The 24036-nt window shown below is 47.0% G+C and overlaps 1 protein-coding gene across 1 annotated transcript in view; it reads left to right on the plus strand.

Annotated features, from left to right (window-relative positions):
* Positions 1-24036, plus strand: part of LOC119966923 (dynein heavy chain 8, axonemal-like) — a 1786259-nt gene that overhangs the window by 1671306 nt on the left and 90917 nt on the right. The window contains exons 83-85 of the mRNA XM_038798881.1: positions 6788-6861; positions 12382-12534; positions 17058-17213. Of these exons, the coding sequence (XP_038654809.1) occupies positions 6788-6861; positions 12382-12534; positions 17058-17213 (383 nt within the window). The remainder of the gene's footprint in view (positions 1-6787; positions 6862-12381; positions 12535-17057; positions 17214-24036) is intronic.

A 24036-nucleotide genomic window follows, 5' to 3' on the forward strand; every position in this document is an offset into this window, starting at 1 on the left:
AAGCAGTGAAAAAACCAGCGCCCTTAATACCCATTCCAGCATTTGCGGAACCTTTTACATGGGTCCTAATTGATTGTGTAGGACCACTTCCTAAAATGAAAGGAGAGAAATCAATATCTTTTGAGGATAATGTATGTGTCTGCTCGGTTTCCAGAGGCCATTCCAGTACGTAATAGACATAGAACAGGCCCTTCAGCCCTCGATGTTGTGCCGAGCAATGATCACCCTACTCAAACCCACGTATCCACCCTATACCCGTAACCCAACAACCCCCCCCTACTTTTTAGGACACTATGGGCAATTTAGCATGGCCAATCCACCTAACCCGCACATCTTTGGACTGTGGGAGGAAACCCACGCACACACGGGGAGGACGTGCAGACTCCGCACAGACAGTGACCCAGCCGGGAACCGAACCTTGGACCCTGGAGCTGTGAAGCATTTATGCTAACCACCATGCTACCATGCTGCCAAATGGGGAGTCAACCATTTTAGCTGTAATATTACAGCTAAAAAGATTGTAGAGAGTTACTTAAATTCTTTACTAGATATGGACTACCCACAGAAATATAATCAGATCAAGGATCGAATTTTACCTCAAGGTTATTCAAAGAAGTTATGGATAGCTTAGAAATAGAATAATTTAAATTAACTGCCTACTATCCAGAATCGCAGGGAGCGTTAGAAAGGTGGCATCAGACATTAAAGATAATGTTGAGGGCTTATTGTCACGATTATCCAGAGAATTTGGAAAAAGGAATTCTATTCTTATGGTTTGCAATTAGGGATGCACCTAATGAGTCAACCAAATTTAGTTCTTTTGAATTAATTTTTAGTCATGAGGTAAGAGGATCACTTAAATTGAGTGAGGAAAAATTGGTGAGTGAAAAATCAGAACTTACATTTTTGGATTACGTGTCAAATTTTAGGGAACGATTAAATAGAGCAGGTGAATTGGCAAGACAACATTTAAAAGTTGCACAAAATGTGATAAAACGGGTAGCGGACAAGAAATCCAAAGTTCGTAGTGGAGATAAGGTTTTAGTATTGTTACCAGTAGTGAACTTTTAATAGCAAGGTTTTGTGGACCTTATCAGATTGAAAGGAAATTAAGTGAGGTGAATTATGTGGTAAAAACACCAGATAGAAGGAAGACTCACCGAGTGTGTCATGTGAATATGCTTAAAAGGTACTTTGAAAGGGAAGGAGAGAAAAAGCAGGAAGTTTAATGATTCTAACTCAAAGTGACGAACCAAATCCAGATGACTGTTAATTTTACATACCTCAAATTAAATTGGAAAACAATGATTTTCTTAAAAATTAGGATAAAGTGTTGAGTAACCTTCCAGAGGAAAAACGAACTGACCAGAAAGAGTTATTCATATCGTGTGGGCAAGTTTGTAGAGATACATTAGGAAGTACTAAAATGGCTATACATGATGCAGATTTAGGGAATGCTGTTCCAATCAAACAACATCCATATAGACTTAACCCTTTAAAATTGGCACAGGTTGACAAAGAGATTGAGAGTATGCTTAAAAATTGCATAATTGAAGTGGGTTGCAGTCAATGAAGCTCAGCAATAAGTGATGGTACCTAAACCAGATGGTACCCAACGTTTTGTGTGTGGACTGTAGAAAGGTTAACGCAGTTACAAGAATGGACTCTTGTCGTATCCCACGTTTGGAGGATTGCATTGAGAAAGTGGGACAATCAGCTTTTATTTCCAAACTGGATTTACTGAAAGGTCACAGGCAGGTATCTTTATCTGTAAGGGTGAAGGAGATTTCAGCTTTTGTGACTCCAGATGCTGTATACCAATTCAAAGTTATGCCATTTGGCATAAAAAACCCACCAGCCACATTTCAACGGTTAACCAACAAAATTGTTTCAGGATTGCCCAATTGTGCGGTATACAATGACGATCTGGTAATTTTCAGCCAGACATGGACAGAACATTTGAAACATCTGATGGAATAATTCAATCAACGGCAGCAGGCGGGTTTGGTAATAACCTCGCCAAAAGTGAATTTAGAAAAGCCCAATTCACTTTCCCTGAGGATTTTCCGATACCCTCAAGTCAAAGGGAAATAATGTGATTACTTGGCATGGGTGGATTTCATCGAACATTTGTACAAAAGTTTTATAGCATAATTGCTCTACTGATGGACTTGCTGAAGAAACGTCGAAAATTTCAGTGGACAGCGGACATTCAACAGGCATTTGACTGCCTGAAATCTGTGATCACCAATGCTCCTGTACTGGAGAATTACAAGGGACTCTGCGATCAGATTGAACTAAAATATCTGACTACAAAGAGAAATGCCGAGGCATAGAGAAATGGACGGATCATGCAGAGACCTTCTTGTTCAAAGAGATTGTTAATCAGTAAGGATTTGAGTTGGAGGAAGAAAAACAAAAATGGACTATATTATTGCACCTGTTTGCGTGTGTTGTTTATTTTGAAACAGAAAGGTATATTTACTGTGTGCATTGCTTAAAGGATAGTGAAAAGGTGAAAAATTATACCATCTTGAAGTTAATGGTTTTTTTTTTCTTGGGGGGAGGTGGCATCTGAGAGTACCTTTAAGAAATGGGTGTTTATAAATGGGTGTGTATATAAATATCTGTAGTGAGAATACCTTTAAGAAATCGGTGTTTACTACTGCAGTGATGTCAGAGAGTGGGTGGAGCTGGGTTGTCTGTCAGCTTTTTACTTTTGTTTTAGGCTGTTTGCTGCAGGGTGTGTTTCAGTTTTCTTTTCAGTGTTGGAGCTTACGCCAGACAGAGCAGGGGTACTGTTGATCTCTCTGCCATGAAAACACTCTCTCTTGATCGTTTGGTGAATTCAGAATTATAAATGTTTTCAGTAGTGAATGTAAACCTAATGTGCTTCTGTTAAAGGTGTTTCTTTTGTCTTCTGGATGTTGTTTGGGAAGTTATTAAGGATTACTTAGTGTTGTATTCTTTGGGGGTTGTATTTGAATTGATGGTTGCTAAGATGTTCACTGTATGTTTTAAAAAGGTTAACTTGAGTTCATAGAATAAACATTGTTTTGCTCTAAAAAATACTTTCCATTTCTGCTGTACCCCACTTGTAGAGTGGACCGTGTGCTCCCTATACCACAATCTGTTAAAAGTTGTGGGTCAGGTGAACTCCATGATACAATTTGAGGTTCTCTAAACCCTGGCCCATAACACTTTGTTGTACAAATGAGGTAACTCATCCTTTCCTCTACTTGTTGTTGACACTGTGACTATCCTACCATCTGTGCTGTTGTAAATATCTAGATTGTGGTTCATGTCAACATCTTAGACTTAATTTTTAATTCTGGGAAGATTAGAGTTGTAAGGGTAAGGTAATTACAATTCTGGGATTTAGCGATTGCCAATACAGCTAAAAACAATGGCAGTTCAAAGGCTGACCCTTGTTTGCTTAATAAGGTCAGAATCGAAGCTATACGAGAGCAGATGGACTTACTTAGCTAAAGAACTGGAGATGTGTTGATTGTGTAGCCATCTGGGACGGCCACTTACAAAGGATCCCGGGAAATATGGCCACCTACAAAGGACCATGGGAAATATAGTCAACCCAGGACTCAGACGCTCAGAGCTTATGTATATTGGCAACTCAGATAACTAGACACTATCAAAACCCCTAGCTACTTTGCATTCTAATGGCCTATTTCCCCAGAACAAAAGACCTGTACTCAGGTAACATATACAGAAACAGACTCATTGGCGCCACTCTCTTTGCTCAGGGAGCCCAAAAAGCCAAGGTCAATGACCGCTCAGGACAAGCCCCGCCATCAAGGCACCCGCCCCTTTCTTGGCCAAAATCGAAGGCAGTAATTGAAGCCTGCCGAATTATTAGGCCCAAAGCTAAAGACCGCCCAAAAGAGCACCAAACCCCAGAAGGATAAAGAGAGACACTGCCATGTGTTCAGTCTCTCTTGGCCCCGGTGCTCAGTCTCTCTTGGCCCCGACCTACGCCTAAAACCAAGTGTAGCATCACGGCCAGAAGACATGTTCAAGACCAACGATTGCTACCACACTGTTGAGCTCAGCAGAAACAAAGTCACTTTTCCAGACCCAGCCAAGCAAGATCCGAACAAAGGTCTTGCTCCTCTGCATAAAGCCGGGTGCCTGAAGTTAAGTACAGGTTGTTGTAGTGTTAGGTGTAATTTAGCTTGTAATGTTTTATGTTGCATGTCTAATCAATTCTTGTGTGTAAATAAACTATCATTGGACTTGAACTAACTAACTGGTTCTTTGGTCTTTGATTGATATCTGGTAAAACCTTGTGGTGGTATCATTTGATACCTGGCGACTCTGAAAAGCAATATCATCATTAATAACTGTCATATCAGTATCCAGTTAAAAAGAGCAACAATTGGAATCCTTGTAATAATGGCAGTCCAGAGATTTTGTTTTGGGAGTTAGAACTAAATTGGTTTCAAAGCATTCAGTGAGCCATGAAAGGTTATAAAATCCATTTAGTTCATCAAAGCGACAAATACATTTTTAATGAAGGGTAATCAATCTGCAGCTCAGTTTGAAGAATTCCTAGCTCAGGCTACATTGTTGTGAGATGGGTGGGGTTAAGGAATGTACCATGGTTTCAATTTGTCAACATGTTTGTTGAGTTCGTTGCAGTTTGCATCTTGTGCGGTTTGGAGCTCGCCAAGAGTAGATAATCAAAACAAATGCACTGTAAACAGAGTAAAAACCAAATCATAGAATCAAAGAATTTGCAGTGCAGACGAAGGCCATTCGGCCCATCAAGTCTTTTCATCTTTCACCACATTTAATGCAAGTAAGGCCGAATCTCAGTTTGTTTTTGGTGAGGAATGGAAGCTTGAAGATTACCTAGCTTGAAACCAGTATAAAAGTCTACAGTGGTCCTCACAGAGTCTTGTGGCACAGAGAGCCACCACTAGAACAAATACCAGAACAAGAGGTTTAAGGGGCAAGTTTAAAGGAGATGTACGAGACAAGTTGTTTACACAGTGGGTGGTGGGAGCACGGAATGCGCTGCTGGGGGAAGTAGTGGAAGCAGATATGATAGTGACTTTTCAGGGCGCCTTGACAAATACATGAATAGGATGGAAATAGAGGGATATGGTCCCAGGAAGGGTAGGGGGATATAATTTAGACGGGAAGCTTGGTCGGTGCTGGCTTGGAGGGCCGTAGGGTCTGTTACTGTGCTGAAAGTTTATTTGTCGTTTGTTCTAAAGAGAATCAGACATCCGTAGTCAAGAAAGGGTAAATGAAAGTTTCATCTTGGGTATTCTCCAGAGGACTGTGCTATAATTCTGGTTGTTCAATTTAGAAGTAAATAACATTAATATAGATGTGCCTCATAAGAGAATTATTGGAGAAGCAAGAAGTAAACCTGAGAAAACTTTGACACCATTCGCATTCAACAGAAAGTTTGCAGGTTGAAAACTTTTGCTCAATTTTAGGGGGTGCGATTCTCCGACCCCCACGCCGGGTGATACGCGGGAGTGCCGGGCAATTCGCGCCACGCTGCCCTGACACCCGCACGCGATTCTCCCCCCCCCCAAACAGCAGCATCCCGTGTTTCACGACAGGCCACTCGGAGAATCGCCGCTCGCCGTTTCTAACAGGCGAGCGGTGATTCTCCGGCCCGGATGGGCCGAGCGGCCTGCCCAATCCAATGGATTCACGCTGGCGCCAACCACACCTGGTCGCTGCCGGCGTGAACAGTGCACGAACGCTGCGTGTGTGGCCTGTGGGTGGGGGAGGGAGGATCGAGCACCAGGGGGTGCTCAGTAGGGGTCTGGCCCGCGATCGTTGCCCACCGATTGGCGGGCCGGCGTCTCTAAAGGATGCACTGTTTTTCCTCCGCCGCCCCGCAAGATCAATCCTCCATGTCTTGTGGGGCGCCCGGGGGAGGACGGCAATCGCGCATGCGCGGGTTGGCGCTGGTCAACCTGCACATGCGCGGGTGATGTCATATAAGCGCCGCCGGTCGTGTCATTTATGCGGCGCCGCTTTGATGCGGCGCCAAGGCCCGGCGGGCGAAATTGACGCTGTGCCACTCCTAGCCCCCTGGGGGTGGGAGAATAGGGGGAGAGGAGCGGCCTCCGACGCCGGAGTGAAACACTCCGATTTTCACTCCAGCGTCGGCACTTAGTCTCCCGTTGGGAGAATTGCGCCCAGGATGTTTGAAGAAATAGACATTCGGAAATATGGAGAACAAAGGGGCTGGTAAACCGTTGGCTTTTAAAGCAGACCAAGCAGGCCAGCAGCACAGTTCGATTCCCGTACCAGCCTCCCCGGACAGGCGCCGGAATGTGGCGACTAGGGGCTTTTCACAGTAACTTCATTGAAGCCTACTCGTGACAATAAGCGATTTTCATTTCATTTTCAAATTCCATTCTGCTTTTTGGTGATGGGATGCTTAAGGGAAATAATTTTGCTAATTCCAAATGTTGGAGTGTTGCAGTTTTGAGAAGTTGATGGCAATGATGGCAGTTACGCTGCTTGCGATGTTAAATGACAGCTAAATGATTGCTTTGATCACAATTGATGTCAAATGACTGAATGAATGCTGTTGAATACAAAATGTCAATATCTTCTGGTACAGAATCTCACAAATGTTATACTCTGGGGGTCATACCCCAGGGTTATCACTGATAAAACCCTTCAGTTAGTATTTTTCTATTATTGTGGCTAACTCTTGTTCATATTTAAGTTGATGATAGTTATAATGCAGACTGAAAAATGCTCTGTGTCAATGAGAACTATGTCTTTTCTTTAGGTTGTAGAGCAATATCCATGGGTCAGGGACAAGAAGTTCATGCGAGGAAGTTGGTGGCAATGTCTATGCATCAGGTCAGAATAAAATAATTTGAATAAATTACCATCAAATCGTTCACTGTTCACATCTCAGCTTAGTAAACTTGACTTTTCCTCACTTTGAATCTTTTATACTTGATCTATCGTTTGATGATCCTTTGAGCGTATAATTCTTCTTCATTGGTACGATTGTTTCTTTTTTTAAATATATGTTTATTCAAACAAACTTTTTCAATAATACAAAGATAACCCCAACACAACACAACCCAGTTTTATACCAAGGTTAGAGTAGACTGACCCCCTAACAGCTGACAGAAGAAGCCACCTTGAGTAAAACCCGTCCACCAACCCCCTCATCGTATACTTGATTTTCTCAAGATGTGGCGATACCGCCGTTGGACTGGGGTGAGCACAGTAAGAAGTCTTACAACACCAGGTTAAAGTCCAACAGGTTTGTTTCCAACATCACCTTTTGGAGCACTGCTCCTTCCAGGACTTTAACCTGGTGTTGTAAGACTGATTTTCTCAAGGTACAGAAATTCTATCAGCTCCCCGAACCAGGCCGAAGCATTAGGAGGCACCAGGGATCTCCATGTAGCAAGACTCACCTCCAGGCTATTAGGGAGATGAAGGCCAAGACAACTGCCTTTGACCCTGCCTGCAACACTGGCAAGTCCGACACTCCAGAAATGGCCACTAATGGGCACAACTCCAATTAACACCCAAAATGCATGACATTGTTTCAAAAAGGGGACCCAAAAATTAAAAAGCTTGGGCAAGGCTAGAACATGTGGCATGGTTTACTGGTGCCCTAGAACACCCACAAGAAGAACCCACTCATATGTGCGCTGGTCAGGTGCGCCCTATGCTCCAGCTTGAACCATATCAGACTTAAGCTTGTTCACGAGTAGGTAAAGTTAACCCTATGAAGTGCCTCATTCCTCACTCGCCGCCAAAGACCAAATCCAGCTCGTCCTCCCATTTCCTCTTTCCTTCTTCCAGTGAAACCTGCTCCATCACCAACAATTTTGCATAAATGTCTGAGATCCTTCCCTCCCCAGCTCGTCCAAGGAAGGACCCTATCAATAAGGGAAGGCGCCAGTACCAGGGGATACAAAGGAAGCTCCTTACACACAAAATTGCACACCTGAAAGTATCTGAATACATACCCCTTCAGGAGCTGAAACCGCTCCACAACCTCATCTAGACTGGCAAACCTACTCTCCAAAAACATATCCCTAAACCACTCCAACCCCTCCATAGTCCTCAAGCACTTCAGTTCCATCCCAATCCGTTTCTATTAACAAAGTAATTTCCTTCGTCCGATGTATCGACAGTAGTCTCTGTCCTTGTAGGTGACCCAAAGATAAGCGGGGTACACAATCCCAAATCGCATGTTGCTCTTACCACATTGGCCTTATTTATACTTATATGTATTTAGAGTACCCAATTCATTTTTTCCAATTAAGGGGCAATTTAGCGCGGCCAATCCGCCTACCCTGCACATCTTTGGATTGTGGGGGCGAAACCCACGCAAACACGGGGAGAATGTGCAAACTCCACACGGATAGTGACCCAGAGCCGGGATCGAACCTGGGACCTCGGCGCCGTGAGGCAGCAGTGCTAACCCACTACGCCACCGTGCTGCCCTGAATCCTGGTATATTCTGATGGCATGGCCATCCCATTCTCCATCTTGGTAGTCCTTCACCATCTCAGGACATGTTCCTTGTCCCAGTACCTAAGGAACCTGAATGATCACCCGTGGTGGCTTCCCCGACCTGGGCACCTGCCTCAAGAAAAGATGCATCCGGTGCAACTCAGGAGGAGTCGGAAAGATCCCCTCCCCTACCAACTTTACAAACATCTTACAGATGTAATCTGTGGTGTTTTGTACCTTCCAAGCTATCCGGCAACCCAACAATTAGGGCAGCATGGTAGCATTGTGGTTAGCACAGTTGCTTCACAGGTCCAAGATCCCAGGTTTGATTCCCGGCTTGGGTCACTGTCTGTGTGGAGTCTGTACGTTCTCCTCACTTGTGCGTGGGTTTCCTCCGGGTGCTCCGGTTTCCTCCCACAGCCCAAAGGTGTGCAGGTTAGGTGGATTGTCCAGGATAAATTTCCCTTAGTGTCCAAAAAAAAGGTTAGGTGCGGCAAGGGCGAAGGCATGGGCTTAAGTAGGGCGCTCTTTCCAAGGGCCGGTGCAGACTTGATGGACCGAATGTCCTCCTTCTGCACTGTATACTCTATGATTCTATGAATTCTGCCATCTGGAGGGATTCTCCAGATCATCGACTGTAGCCTTCAGCTCCCTCCACACCTCCGCCAGCAATGCCATCTCTGCCCCCAAAGAGACAATCCAATGGTTATGGGCAGTGAGTGCCTTCTCCACCTACTTGATCCTTGCCCCCTTTACCTCTGTCCATGGATCTATCCTGTCCAAGGATGCCCTAATAGGTGCCACGGCCCCTCAATCGCCTTCACCAGATCCTCAGCGACCGCTTGTTGCTGCTTCTTAAATTCACATGTTAAGATGTCCACTAACCTCTCAGGCCTCCACTGAGGTGGCAACGACGCCAAAGAGGACTCCACCATTTTCTCTCCTTCTATAACTCAAGGACCTTCTGAATCTGATGAGGATCCCTTGCTTTGTGTTGTGTCCAACAGATATCACTTGCAAGAGGGATCTTATTCTATCAAAATACATCAATTTCTTCCCCAAAGTCATTGGAGGGGATCAGATTTCCTGGGATGGGGTTGTTAGGTTTTCCCATCTGCAGCCTTTAAATACTTTAAACTGTTTGTCTGCAGGTTAAAATTAAAGATCCCCGAGAAGAGAGTGAAAGCCTTCCCATCTTTTTTTTATTCGTTCATGGGGCTGGGCGAAATTCTCCGACCCCCAGCAGGGTTGGAGAATCGCCTGGGGCCGCCGAAAATCCCGCCCCCGCCGTGGCAGAGATTCTCCGCCACCCGGGAAGTGGCGGGGGCAGGAATCTCGCCACTCCGATCGGAGAGGCCCCTGCGGTGATTCTCCGGCCCGGATGGGCCGAAGTCCCGCCGCTCGTAGGCCTCTCCCGCCGCCGAGGTTTGAACCACCTCTGGAACGGCGGGATCAGCGGCGCAAGCGGGCCCCGGGGTCCTGGGGGGGGCGGGGGGCAATCGAACCCTGGGGGGTGCCCCCACGGTAGCCTGGCCTGCGATCGGGGGCCCCCGCTCAGACTCCGGGCCTGTGCCCTGGGTGCACTATTTTCCTCCGCGGTCGCCACAGCCTTCGCCATGGCGGAAGCGGAAGAGAACCCACACCGCGCATGCGCCTGCAGTGACATCAGCGGCCAGCTGCCGCTGATGTCACTTCCGGCGCATGCGCCGACCGGCGAAAGCCTTTTGGCCAGCCCCGCTGCCGGGGCGCCGGTTTTTTCCGCCAGTCTTCTGGTGCAAACCGCTCCGGCGCGGGGCTGGCCCCCAAAGGTGGGGAGAATTCCCCACCTTTGGGGAGGCCCGACCCCTGAGTGGTTGGCGCTACTCCCCTACACCGGCACCCTCTGCCACGCCGGGTAGGGGAGAATGCTGCCCCCTCAGGCTGTGCCAGCATTTATTGCCCATCCCTAATTGCCCTTGAGGGGTACGCAGTTAAGAGTGAACCACATTGCCGTAGGTCTGGAGTCACATGTGGGCCAGATCATGTAAAGATGGCAGATTTCCTTCACTAAAGGCCATTAGTGAACCAGATGTTATTTTACGACAATCGACAATGACTTCATGATCATCATTAGACTTTTAATTCCAGATAGTTTGAGTTTTAATCCCATCACCTGCTGTAGTAAGATTCAAACCCGGATCCCCAGCTCATTATCCTGGGTCTCTGGATTATTAGTCCAGCGAGAACAGCACTCTGTTACCACCGCCCCTGTCTTCTGTCTTAAACCTATAAACTGTCTGCCAGCATGCCAAATTCAAAGATCTGTGAGATGAAGGTAAATGTCTTCCCTTTAATCTGGTGCAGGCGTAGAAGGCTAAAATTTAGAATTTAGAACAGTACAGCACAGAACAGGCCCTTCAGCCCTCGATGTTGTGCCGAGCAATGATTACCCTGCTCAAACTCACGTATCTACCCTATACCCGTAACCCAACAACTCCCCCTTAACCTTACTTTTTTTTAGGACACTACGGGCAATTTAGCATGGCCAATCCACCTAACCCGCACATCTTTGGACTGTGGGAGGAAACCGGAGCACCCGGAGGAAACCCACGCACACACGGGGAGGACGTGCAGACTCCACACAGACAGTGACCCAGCCGGGAATCGAACCTGGGACCCTGGAGCTGTGAAGCATTGATGCTAACCACTATGCTACCATGCTGCCCCTGAAGCAAAGCTAAAAGCTTTGAACTGCATTGTTTATGTTCATTTTCACAGACCATTGCCTTTTAAAAGCCTTTTGATTGACAGGTCCAGGCAGTTTCAAAGGGAGGATTAATGTTGTTATTTATATCACTTGACAGAGGTCCATTAACTCTGAGGAGCAGCTGTTTTCCGAACCACACTTTTTTAAAAAATGCTGTCTCTTTGTCCTGAAGAGCTTCCTCGAAAGAACAACATTTTAGCGTCACTCCTAGAACCAGCGCAAAATCACTCTGGTTTTCAAGCTGGTGAGAGAACTTAGTATGCAAATGGGAGAATCGTGCCCATCACTGCTGTCAGTTTATGTTTCCCACACCTTCAGCTGCTCCAGGGAGGTAAAATTTCATCACATCATTTTACCTCAGCAGACACGTGGATCATTTCTTCTTCAGATCATTAATATCATTAGCACCATAAGGTTGGTCGTGGTATCGTCACTGGACTAGTAGTCCAGAGAATCAGCATAATGTTCTGGGACCAGGTTTATAATACCACTGCAAGAGATGAAGTTTGAGTCTAATAGAAAAATCTGGAGTTAAAAGTCTATGATGACCATGAAACTATTGTGGTAAAAGCCCATCTGGTTCACTAATACCCATTCAGGAAATAAAATCTGTCATCATTACCTGGCCTGCATGTAACGACATGTACCTACATGTACCACAGACATTCCTGCACAGGTGATAGCAGAGGTGACTGATAGTCTGTTCCTTATCTCCCTGAGAAATACTCCCTTCTGATTTCCAGACACCTTGGAGCTAATCCAAAATTAACATTCCCTTCTCCAAGCATCCCGCATCGCAAGGTTTGTCCTGTATCTCAACATCTAGAAATGACCTTAATTACATATAACCTTCAGTCATGTTACAATCTATCCATTTTGCTTCCTATTCGACCTTTCTTCCGACCTGACGGACATCTTTACATCAAAGCAGGCCTGTGTAGTGGATTTATCTACGAAAGCAATGAGGGTACCACCCTGAATTTTTTCATGAACTCCATGTGTGAGGTTTTTAAAATCTTCATGAATGGAGAGTCTTTTTTAAAGTTTGCACCTCAAATTACCTCAATCCTACTTATAAATCCGCTTAGATTCTTAAGGACTTTGAAACATTCTCAGTCTGGTCAAACTAACTTTTGTCTCTCATACTCCAGGGTGGATGGGTTTTACTCCAGAACTGCCATTTGGGATTGGACTTCATGGATGAGCTGTTAGAAATCTTACTCGTGAGTGAAAATGTGCACGAGTCTTTTCGAGTGTGGATAACCACCGAGCCACATCCCAAGTTTCCGATCACATTGCTACAGGTTAGTGTTTACACGCCAAGTTGACAGCAGATTAGGAATGAAATTAAATGGACAAGTTTGCAAGGCCCCTCCAGACCCTGGCATTGGCATGATTGTTCTCCATATTGGTTAGAATGTCAATGATGGGCGTGGATTCTCCGGTCCCCCAGCCGCGTGTTTCTTCTATGACAGGACATTCTCTGGCGGCTGGATTCTATCTTCCTACTGCTTGTCTATGGGATTTCCCATTGTAACCACTCCCACATCGCTGGGAACCCACGGGCGGGGGTGTTCTGCCGCCGGAAAAAATAAATTGGAACGGCCGGAGAATTCCGGCCGCGATCTTTTCAAATGGAATATAAGGAGAGTCAGAGGAAAATGCTGGAAAAATTCAGTAGATCTGGCAGCATCCATGGAGAGAGAAACAGAGGTGTGACCTAATGGCCTCGTTATGTCCTGACTCGGCCGTTAAATCTCGCGAGAGGCCTCTTGGGAGATTTACAATGCTAACCTGATCTTGCGAGGTGTCGTGATCTGGATCCCATCCTCAATGGGCGGGATCCAGATTTGCACATTCAAGTCAACAGTTAGTCTCACTTGAATATGCCTGCACCGGAATGACCCAACGCCCAGGATCGAATGGCCTCACTCTGGAGTCCCTGCCGTGGTGCCGTTTAGTGCTGGTTTCCACAAACAGGGCGCCATTTAAAAATGAGCTTGTTAGTGCAGGAAATTAGTTTAAGTGTGGCCTCGGCAGGGCATCCCTCGCTAAGGCCCTAAAAAGAGGCAGAGTCCCGTTTAATAGTGGGGTCGTTCTTGGCACTGCAAGCTAAACGTGCGCAATTAAATCACGCCCAGAGTTTTGAGTCACTTTGAATGTTCTTCAGACCTTCATTCAAAACGATCAACCGATATTCGTAATATGTCCCTATTCTGGTCTCTCCCAGAAGTGGAAAACTCAACTTTGCCTCTGCTACCTCGCCAAGGTAGGATATGATAGTGGGAAAAGTGAGGCAAAACCTGTCAGTGAAACCAATGGCACCTCACCACAACAACTTGAAATTCCATCCTTCTTGTTTCTGTGGCACTCCTGCTGGCTGTCCCTTCACTCCAGGCTACATGTAAATGTCACAAGGTCGTGATTATTCAGCAGATTCTCACTGCGGCCTGCAAGGTTGAGGTTGCTTGTGACACAAGCATCTAAATGTATGGCTTCAAGCAGTTTAATGGCCTCTTGTGAATGATAAAAGTCAGTAAATAGATCTTCAAATCTTATCCCACTAACTGCACCACATGACCTGTGCAAATGATCTGTGAAGTTTTAAATGCTGGCAGACGTTCATATCCTAATGGAACAGGACCACATTCCTGTCGTGCTGTTAAATCTTCAAATATTGTTTCATGCTTGTATTAATTCATTCTTGGATTATACGCTTTTCTTTCAGTTTTATTTTGTCCCTTCCCAGTTTTGTCAGTTGTAGCAGTGTTTTTGGCGAATCTCATTGTCATGAATTTGGCAATACATTCCTCCTGATTACATGTCATGTGATGTGTAGTGGCGTCAGCACTGTTTATGTGGGCTTTGAGGCAATCGTCATCCTGATTGTATGTTTGGTACAGATTGAACTTGTAATGTTTTCCACCACCCCCACCGGACTCTTTTGTTTGTAACAGGCGGTGAATGTGGTAGTCACCACGAGTAGTATTACATGTATTACGGTAAGGCCCGTACAGTAGAGGTACATGGGTAAATCCCTGCCTGCTGGCTCCGCCCAGTAGGCAGCGTATAAATGTGTGTGCTCGCCGGTGCTGCAGCCATTCTGGTTCCAGCTACAGGAGGCACAACATATTTGCTCAATAAAGCCCCGATTATTCCACTACTCTCGTCTTGTGGTAATTGATAGTGCATCAGTATGAACAACACTCTTTATAAACCTCTCATTGTGTTTGACAAGAATCCAGAGTGTGGACACCTTCATACCTTTTCTCTTTGCGACAACAAAGAAATATAACGCTCACGTTCAGTCGCAGATCATTCTTTGAACATGTCTTGCATCTGTTTTTCTACCCTTTAGTGAAAATCACTAGGGAGCAATGGCATTTTACGGCCAAAAGAACGGCGCAAAAGCTGCACCGATCCTCTGTCTGGTGGGGGGGGGGGGGGGGGCGAGCAGGCTTGCAGTGTGAAGTCCCTGCTTTCCCTGCGGATACGGCTGGAGAATTGCCGGGTCCATAGCCGCGCATGCCCGCGGCGGTGGCCTACAGCGGCCACACTGTGCAACATATAGACACACGTAGACCCGGCCTGCCAAAAACTGTGCCTTTTGATCAGGCTCGCCACCCCCGGACCACCCCCCACCAGTTCCCTCAGCTACCACCGAAGCCCCCCTGCCCGCAGAACGCCTCCCACCCGACTGTGGCTGTGCTGGACTCAGTCCACAGCCACCACACCGGGTTCATGAAAATAAACAGCCCGAGTAACCCATGCCATCGGGAATTCGGCCCATCAAGTCGGAGCACGGGGGAGGGCCTTTTATGTCATTTTGCGGGGGACGGAGCATCGCAAAAGCGGCGCCGCCCCCAATTTCGGCACAAACAGGGATTCTCCGGCCAATCGCCGAACGCGATTTCGTCATCGGAGACCAGAGAATCCCGCCCTAACAATTAACAAAAATGTTTCAATCAAGCTTGTATTTGATATATAGTGATGTATAGATAGTTTTAAAAATGTTTTAATTTCCTCTCCTCATGAAGGCGTGCAATATTCCCATGAGCAGCACCAGTCCTATAGCATAGATCCTTTGTCTAAATGTAAATGTGAAAATATCGGGAGGGATTCTTCGTCCCACCAGCCCCGTTTTCCGGCGTGGTGCACCCCGGGCAAGGGTGTGCTGCCGGCAAAGCGGAGGATCCCATCGACAGAAAATCCTGCAGATAGTATTTGAGTCAAGCTCAATCCTGTCGTTACCCAATGCCTTGACCTCTTTTCTAGCAGGGGTCATTGGGGAGCTATTGGCAACCAGAACATTCCTTGCTTTAAAATCCAGGATGCAGCAGGCATTTACTGCAGATGCTGGAATCTGAAATGAGATTGAAAATGCTGGAAAATCTCAGCAGGTCTGGCAGCACCTGGAGGGAGAGAAAAGAGCTAACGTCTCAAGTTCATTGACTGTTTATCAAAGCTAACAGTCAGAGAAAGTGGGAAATATTCATACTGTGGAGTGAGAATGAAAGATGAGTCATAGCCACAGAAACCCAGGGAAACTGGGTGCTAATAGCAACAGAAACCCAGGGGAAAGAGTGTTAATGGCAGTCCCCAGAGAGAACAAAAGGTGTGAAAGGCCAAACAGCAGAGAAACTAACATCAGAGGGTGAACTGTGACAGATGGAGATATGGGGAGAGGGGAAGGGGGAAGCAAAGTGGAGAAGGGGTAAGGAAAGGTGGATAAGATGGGGAGGGGGGTTAAATATATATTAAGAAAGACAAGAAAGAAAGAAATGATAAGAGACAGTTGAAGTGAAATGGGATGAAAACTAATGGGTCTAGGTGGGGTAGAGCTAAATCATCTGAAGTTGTTGAATTCGATGTTGAGACTGGAAGGCTATAGCATGCCTAACCAGAAGATGAGATGAGCAGGCATTTGTATGTTGTGTAGAAGGATAATTTTGACCGAAAAAGTTAACTTTGTTTGTCCCCACAGTTGCTGCCAGACCTGCTGAGTTTATCCAATGTTTCTGTTTTACTTTCAGTTTTCCAGCATCTGCAGTATTTTTCTTTTATTTGTATGTGGCACAGTGGTGCAGTGGTTAGCACTGTTTCCTCACAGCGCCAGGGATCTGAGTTCAATTCTGACAGAGTTTGCACATTCTCCCTTTGTCTCCACAGGTTTTCGCCGGCTGCTCTGGTTTCTTCTCAGTCCAAAGTTGTGCATGTTAGGTGGATTGGCTATGCTAAATATGCCTAGTTGTTCAATGCGCGGGGTTACGTGGATGGGGCAGGTGGGGGGGGTTGCTGAGATGCGAATGCTCTTTCGGAGGGTCAGTGCAGTCTCGATGGGCCAAATTTTGCTTTGATTTATTGTCACATGTATTAGTATACAGTGACAAGTATTGTTTCTTGCATGCTATACAAACAATGCACACCGTACAGGGAAGGAAGGAGAGACTGCGGAAATATAATGTTACAGTTATAGCAAGGTGTAGAGAAAAGATAAACTTAATACGAGGTAAATGCCTTCCTTCTGCACTGTGAAGATTCTATGTCTATTACCACTCCAACTAAGAACAACTAACGTAACATAACAAGTCCCGTTGGAGATTAGGTCATTCTGGTCTACATGATCTACTTCAATTCTGGAGAATGTATTTGCCAAATGAACTATCGGCGAGCTACATGGAGAGCATCTTGAAAAAGAAGTCACTGAATCCTGTAAACCTGTGCCGAACTCTGGGATTGTTCAACTTGCACAAATTATTAATTGTATCCCCAATTTATTACTTCCATTGCTTACTTGTAGACTAATTGTCTATTGTCTATTTTGCAGACATCCCTCAAGTATACCAATGAGCCGCCTCAGGGAGTGCGGGCAGGACTGAAAAGAACATTTACTGGGATCTCTCAAGATCAAATAGAATATTCAAACCTGCCCATGTGGAAACCACTCCTGTATGCAGTCGCTTTCCTGCACACCACTGTCCAGGTAATAAATCCCATACTGACTCTGCCGTACTCTGATCATTGCATTTGGATTTGGATTTGTTTATTGTCACATGTACCGAGGTACAGTGAGAAGTATTTTTCTGCGAGCAGCTCAACAGATCATTAAGACATGGGACAAAAAGGGAATAAAAGAAAATACATAATAGGGCAACACAAGGTATACAATGTTACTACATAAGCAACGGCATCGGATGAAGCTACAGGGTGTAGTGTTAATGAGGTCAGTCAATAAGAGGGTCATTTAGGAGTCTGGTAACAGTGGGGAAGAAGCTGTTTTTGAGTCTGTTTGTGCGTGTTCTCAGACTTCTGTATCTCCTGCCCGATGGAAGAAATTGGAAGAGTGAGTAAGCTGGGTGGGAGGGATCCTTGATTATGCTGCCCACTTTCCCCAGGCAGCGGGAGGTGTAGATGGGGTCAATGGATGGGAGGCAGGTTCGTGTGATGGACTGGGCGGTATTCACGACTCTCTGAAGTTTCTTGTGGTCCTGGGCCGAGCAGTTGCCATACCAGGCTGTGATGCAGCCAGATAGGATGCTTTCTATAGTGCATCTGTAAAAGCTGGTAAGGGTTAATGTAGACATGCCAAATTTCCTTAGTTTCCTGAGGAAGTATAGGTGCTGTTGTGCTTTCTTGGTGATTTCTTGGCGGGATTCTCCGGTACCCAGCTGACACTGGTGGCAGAATTCTCTCTTCAATGGGATTTCCCATTGAAGCCACCTCTTGTCGCTGGGAAATCCGCAGGCGGGGTATACTGCCAGCAGGAAAAGAATCACTATTCTAGAGTTTGACTCAGTGAGTTTGATTGACATCATACTGGGTAGGTTGGCTGTATTTACTTGTGTATCCTGGTTTAACTTGCCGACCTGAACAATTTTTTAAAATTCATTTGGGGTACGTGAGTGCACTGGCTGAGCCAGATGTGAGCGTCACTGGCTGGGCCAGATGTGAGCGTCACTTGCTGGGCCAGATGTGAGTGTCACTGGCTGGGCCAGATGTGAGCGTCACTTGCTGGGCCAGATGTGAGTGTCACTGGCTGGGCCAAATGTGAGTGTCACTGGCTGGGCCAGATGTGAGCGCCACTGGCTGCGTCAGATGTGAGCGTCACTGGCTGGGCCAGATGTGAGCGCCACTGGCTGGGTCAGATGTGAGCGTCACTGGCTGGGCCAGATGTGAGCAACACTGGCTGGGTCAGATGTGAGCAACACTGGCTGGGTCAGATGTGAACTTCACCGGCTGGGCCAGATGTGAGCGCCACTGGCTGCGTCAGATGTGAGCGTCACTGGCTGGGCCAGATGTGAGCGCCACTGGCTGGGTCAGATGTGAGCGTCACTGGCTGGGCCAGATGTGAGCAACACTGGCTGGGTCAGATGTGAGCAACACTGGCTGGGTCAGATGTGAGCAACACTGGCTGGGTCAGATGTGAGCGTCACTGGCTGGGTCAGATGTGAGCAACACTGGCTGGGTCAGATGTGAACTTCACCGGCTGGGTCAGATGTGAGCGTCACTGGCTGGGCCAGATGTGAGCGTCACTGGCTGGGTCAGATGTGAGCAACACTGGCTGGGTCAGATGTGAGCAACACTGGCTGGGTCAGATGTGAGCAACACTGGCTGGGTCAGATGTGAGCGTCACTGGCTGGGTCAGATGTGAGCAACACTGGCTGGGTCAGATGTGAGTGTCACTGGCTGGGTCAGATGTGAGCAACACTGGCTGGGTCAGATGTGAGCGTCACCGGCTGGGCCAGATGTGAGCAACACTGGCTGGGTCAGATGTGAACTTCACCGGCTGGGTCAGATGTGAGCGTCACTGGCTGGGCCAGATGTGAGCGTCACTGGCTGGGTCAGATGTGAGCAACACTGGCTGGGTCAGATGTGAGCAACACTGGCTGGGTCGGATGTGAGCAACACTGGCTGGGTCAGATGTGAGCAACACTGGCTGGGTCAGATGTGAGCAACACTGGCTGGGTCAGATGTGAGCAACACTGGCTGGGTCAGATGTGAGCAACACTGGCTGGGTCAGATGTGAGCAACACTGGCTGGGTCAGATGTGAGCTTCACTGGCTGGGTCAGATGTGAGCAACACTGGCTTGGTCAGATGTGAGCGTCACTGGCTGGGCCAGATGTGCATCAGGGCCTGTTCCTGTGCCGTACTTTCCTTGTTCTTTGTTATTAAATAAGAGCAATTCTAAGGGCATTAAAGAAGAGCTAGTGAAAATGAACTGGTATTCAGGTTCAGGGAGAGGTGAAGAGAGATGCAGCAGCAGACAGTTCAGGATATACATAAGAGATATATTCCAAAGAGATGAAAAATTCCAAGGGAAGGAGCCACCATCTGTGGTTAACAAAAAAGTTAAAAGTTAATATCAAACATTAAAAAAAGCATATAATTGCGTAAAGATGGGTGGCAGGACAGATGATCGGACAGAATATAAAAACAGCAAAAAATGACCGAAAGTTTCATAATGAGAGAAAAATGAGAGTACAAGAGAAAGCGAGAAATATAGGATGGAATTCTTTCATCACATCCGCAGTGGACTTGGTGACTGGTGGGAGCTGAGATTCCAGTGGGAGATAAAATTCGCGATTCTCCCGAATTCATTCTGAGAATTTGATGTGTTTTCTGCTGTACTGGCAGCACTGCTGAGGTGGAATCAAACTGCACTTTAAAACTCTTTTGCAGAGGGGCGGGTTTAGCACTGGCCTTAAAAGGGGCGGAATCTATACTCACTAACAGGTCCCACTCATTAGAGATTGGGCCACACTAAATCACTGACAGCCACCCCACCCTGAATCACTGGAAAGCCCCAACCAGTGAATCGCTGCCAAGCTTGCCATTCAACCGCTGGCAATCCGCCCCCCCCCTCCAGTCATAGAACATAGAACATAGAACGATACAGCGCAGTACAGGCCCTTCGGCCCTCAATGTTGCACCGACATGGAAAAAAAACTAAAGGCCATCTAACCTACACTATGCCCTTATCATCCATATGCTTATCCAATAAACTTTTAAATGCCCTCAATGTTGGCGAGTTCACTACTGTTGCAGGTAGGGCATTCCACGGCCTCACCACTCTTTGCGTAAAAAACCCACCTCTGACCTCTGTCCTATATCTATTACCCTTCAATTTAAGGCTATGTCCCCTCGTGATAGCCACCTCCATCCGCGGGAGAAGGCTCTCGCTGTCCACCCTATCTAACCCTCTGATCATTTTGTATGCCTCTATTAGGTCACCTCTTAACCTTCTTCTCTCTAACGAAAACAACCTCAAGTCCATCAGCCTTTCCTCATAAGATTTTCCCTCCATACCAGGCAACATCCTGGTAAATCTCCTCTGCACCCGTTCCAAAGCTTCTACGTCCTTCCTATAATGGGGCGACCAGAACTGTACGCAATACTCCAAATGCGGCCGTACTAGAGTTTTGTACAACTGCAACATGACCTCATGGCTCCGGAACTCAATCCCTCTACCAATAAAGGCCATCACACCATAGGCCTTCTTCACAACCCTATCAACCTGGGTGGCAACTTTCAGGGATCTATGTACATGGACACCGAGATCTCTCTGCTCATCCACACTACCAAGAATTTTACCATTAGCCAAATATTCCGCATTCCTGTTATTCTTTCCAAAGTGAATCACCTCACACTTCTCCACATTAAACTCCATTTGCCACCTCTCAGCCCAGCTCTGCAGCTTATCTATGTCCCTCTGTAACCTGCAACATCCTTCCGCACTGTCTACAACTCCACCGACTTTAGTGTCGTCTGCAAATTTACTTACCCATCCTTCTGCTCCCTCCTCTAGGTCATTTATAAATATGACAAACAGCAACGGCCCCAGAACAGATCCTTGTGGTACGCCACTCGTAACTGAACTCCATTCTGAACATTTCCCATCAACCACCACTCTCTGTCTTCTTTCAACTAGCCAATTTCTGATCCACATCTCTAAATCACCCTCAATCCCCAGCCTCCGTATTTTCTGCAATAGCCGACCGTGGGGAACCTTATCAAACGCTTTACTGAAATCCATATACACCACATCAACTGCTTTACCCTCGTCCACCTGTTCAGTCACCTTCTCAAAGAACTCGATAAGGTTTGTGAGGCATGACCTACCCTTCACAAAACCATGCTGACTATCCCTAATCATATTATTCCTATCTAGATGATTATAAATCGTATCTTTTATAATCCTCTCCAAGACTTTACCCACCACAGATGTTAGGCTCACCGGCCTATAGTTACCGGGGTTATCTCTACTCCCCTTCTTGAACAAAGGGACCACATTTGCTATCCTCCAGTCCTCTGGCACTATTCCTGTAGCCAATGATGACCTAAAAATCAAAGCCAAAGGCTCAGCAATCTCTTCCCTGGCTTCCCAGAGAATCCTAGGATAAATCCCATCAGGCCCCGGGGACTTATCTATTTTCACCTTGTCCAGAATTGCCAACACTTCCTCCCTACTCACCTCAATGCCATCTATTCTAATAGCCTGGGTCTCAGCATTCTCCTCCACAATATTATCTTTTTCCTGAGTGAATACTGACAAAAAGTATTCATTTAGTATCTCGCTTATCTCCTCAGCCTCCACACACAACTTCCCACCACTGTCCTTGACTGGCCCTACTCTTACCCTAGTCATTCTTTTATTCCTGACATACCTATAGAAAGCTTTTGGGTTTTCCTTGATCCTACCTGCCAAAGACTTCTCATGTCCCCTCCTTGCTCGTCTTAGCTCTCTCTTTAGATCCTTCCTCGCTTCCCTGTAACTATCAAGCGCCCCAACTGAAACTTCACGCCTCATCTTCACATAGGCCTCCTTTTTCCTCTTAACAAGAGATTCCACTTCTTTGGTAAACCACGGTTCCCTCGCTCTACCCTTTCCTGGCAACTCCCCCCCAGAATCGCTGCCAAGCATCCCCCTCAGTCCCCCTTCAGGCCCCACCCCTCAGTCTCTCCTTCTGGCACTCCCCTCAGTCCACCTTGCAGGCCCCCCTCAGTCCCCCCCTTAAGGCCCCCTCAGTCCTCCGTTAAGGCCCCTCTTAGTCCTCCCCTTTAGCCACCCCGTCAATCCACCCCTCAGCCCCCCCTTCAAGCCCCCTCCCAGTACCCCCTTCAGGTACCCCTCAGTCTTCCCATTGCCCTTTAAACAACAAGAAAAGAAACACACAGCTCTTACTCCAGCTTAATATTAGAGAGTAACACTTGCTTTATAAAACAGAATTGGCTCCTGTTAGAACCTGTGGCATGATTCTCCCAAAGGGAGACAAAGTCCCGACACCGGAGTGAAAACCGGAGTGTTTCACTCCGGCATCGGAGCCCGCTCCCAGCCCCCTATCCTCCCGCCCCAGGGGGGCTAGGAGCAGGGTCGGGTCTTTTATGTGCGCTGGGCCTTGGCACCGCGTAGAAAGCAGCGCCTCATAAATAATGACATCACCCGCGCATGCGCATGTTGGCCGGCGCCAACCCACGCATGCGCGGTTGCCGTCCTCCACGAGGCCGCCCGGTAAGAAGATGGATCTTGCGGGGTGGCGGAGGAAAGGAAGTCCTCCTTTAGAGAGGCCGGCCCGTCGATCAGTGGGCCCCGATCGCGGGCCAGACCCCATTGGAAGCCCCCCCCGGTGAAGGAACCCCCCCCCCACAGGCCGCCCCCCCCCCCCCCCCACAGCCCCCCCCCCCCCCCCCCCAGCATTCCCGCACAGTTCCCGCCGGCAGTGACCAGGTATGGACAGCACCGGCGGGTCTGTCAGGTTTTTCGCTGGCCGCTCACATCCGGGCCGGAGAAACGCCGCAAGCGGCGAGCGGCGATTCTCGAACAGCCCGGCACGATTCTCGCGGCGCTGGTTTGGGGGGGGTGGGAGAATCGCGTGCGGGTGTCGGGACGGTGTGGCGCGACTCGTGCGCCGCCCCGGCGATTCTTCCACCCGGCGTTGGGAGGTGATTACCGCCTCTGGTTCAACTGACATGTCTCAGCTTCTTCCTTGTCCTCAAACAAGACTGCTCTGCTTTAAATATTATATTTTTAACTATCCCACTGAGAGAGAATTGTGAACTCAGTGTCAACCAGATGAAACTTCAACTGCTCTCTAAAGCTTTCACAAAATGTCTTTCTGAATCCCTTAGCTCCACTGAGCAATGACATCATCTTCCCAAGCTGAAAAACAAATGAACTCTCCTGGCTGAAAGCGCATTAATTCCCCGGGGGTTTTCCCCAGTCAATCTACAGTGCATTAGCCCAGAGTTAAAAATACATTCCTTTATCAATTTCACCTCCTGGCTCCTAAAAGCCCTGAAAAACAAAATCCCTTGTTAAAAACATGACCATTGCGGTCAAATACACTCTAACCCCAGGCTTTCAACCCCAAATGGTCAAATGTTTATAATCCAATTTCCCTAAAATCTTCCATTCGTCACATTCCCTAAAGAACATTAGTGAACCAGATGGGTTTTTACAACAGTAAATTCATGATCACCATTTGAGTTGTAATTCAGATTATTTTTATTGAATTCAAGTTTACCCATCTGCCATTGTGCGATTCAAATCCAGGTCCCCAGGGTAATACTCTGGGTCTCTGGATTAAACATCACCTGGTGCTGATGAATTTTGGCTTTTGAGGCTCTGAGCTCTGTCATACCATCCCTAAACCTCTTTGGCTTTCTACCTCTGTGTGCTGTGAGCAGTCGGGTCACCTCACTATAGGTAGGAGGTGAATGTACTGGATATGGTGCAAAGGAGATTCACCAGGATGTTGCCTGGAATGAATCACTGAGCTATAAGGAGAGATTAGATAGGTTTGGATTG

This window comes from Scyliorhinus canicula, chromosome 6, assembly GCF_902713615.1.
Source record: "Scyliorhinus canicula chromosome 6, sScyCan1.1, whole genome shotgun sequence".
Classification (NCBI taxonomy): domain Eukaryota; kingdom Metazoa; phylum Chordata; class Chondrichthyes; order Carcharhiniformes; family Scyliorhinidae; genus Scyliorhinus; species Scyliorhinus canicula.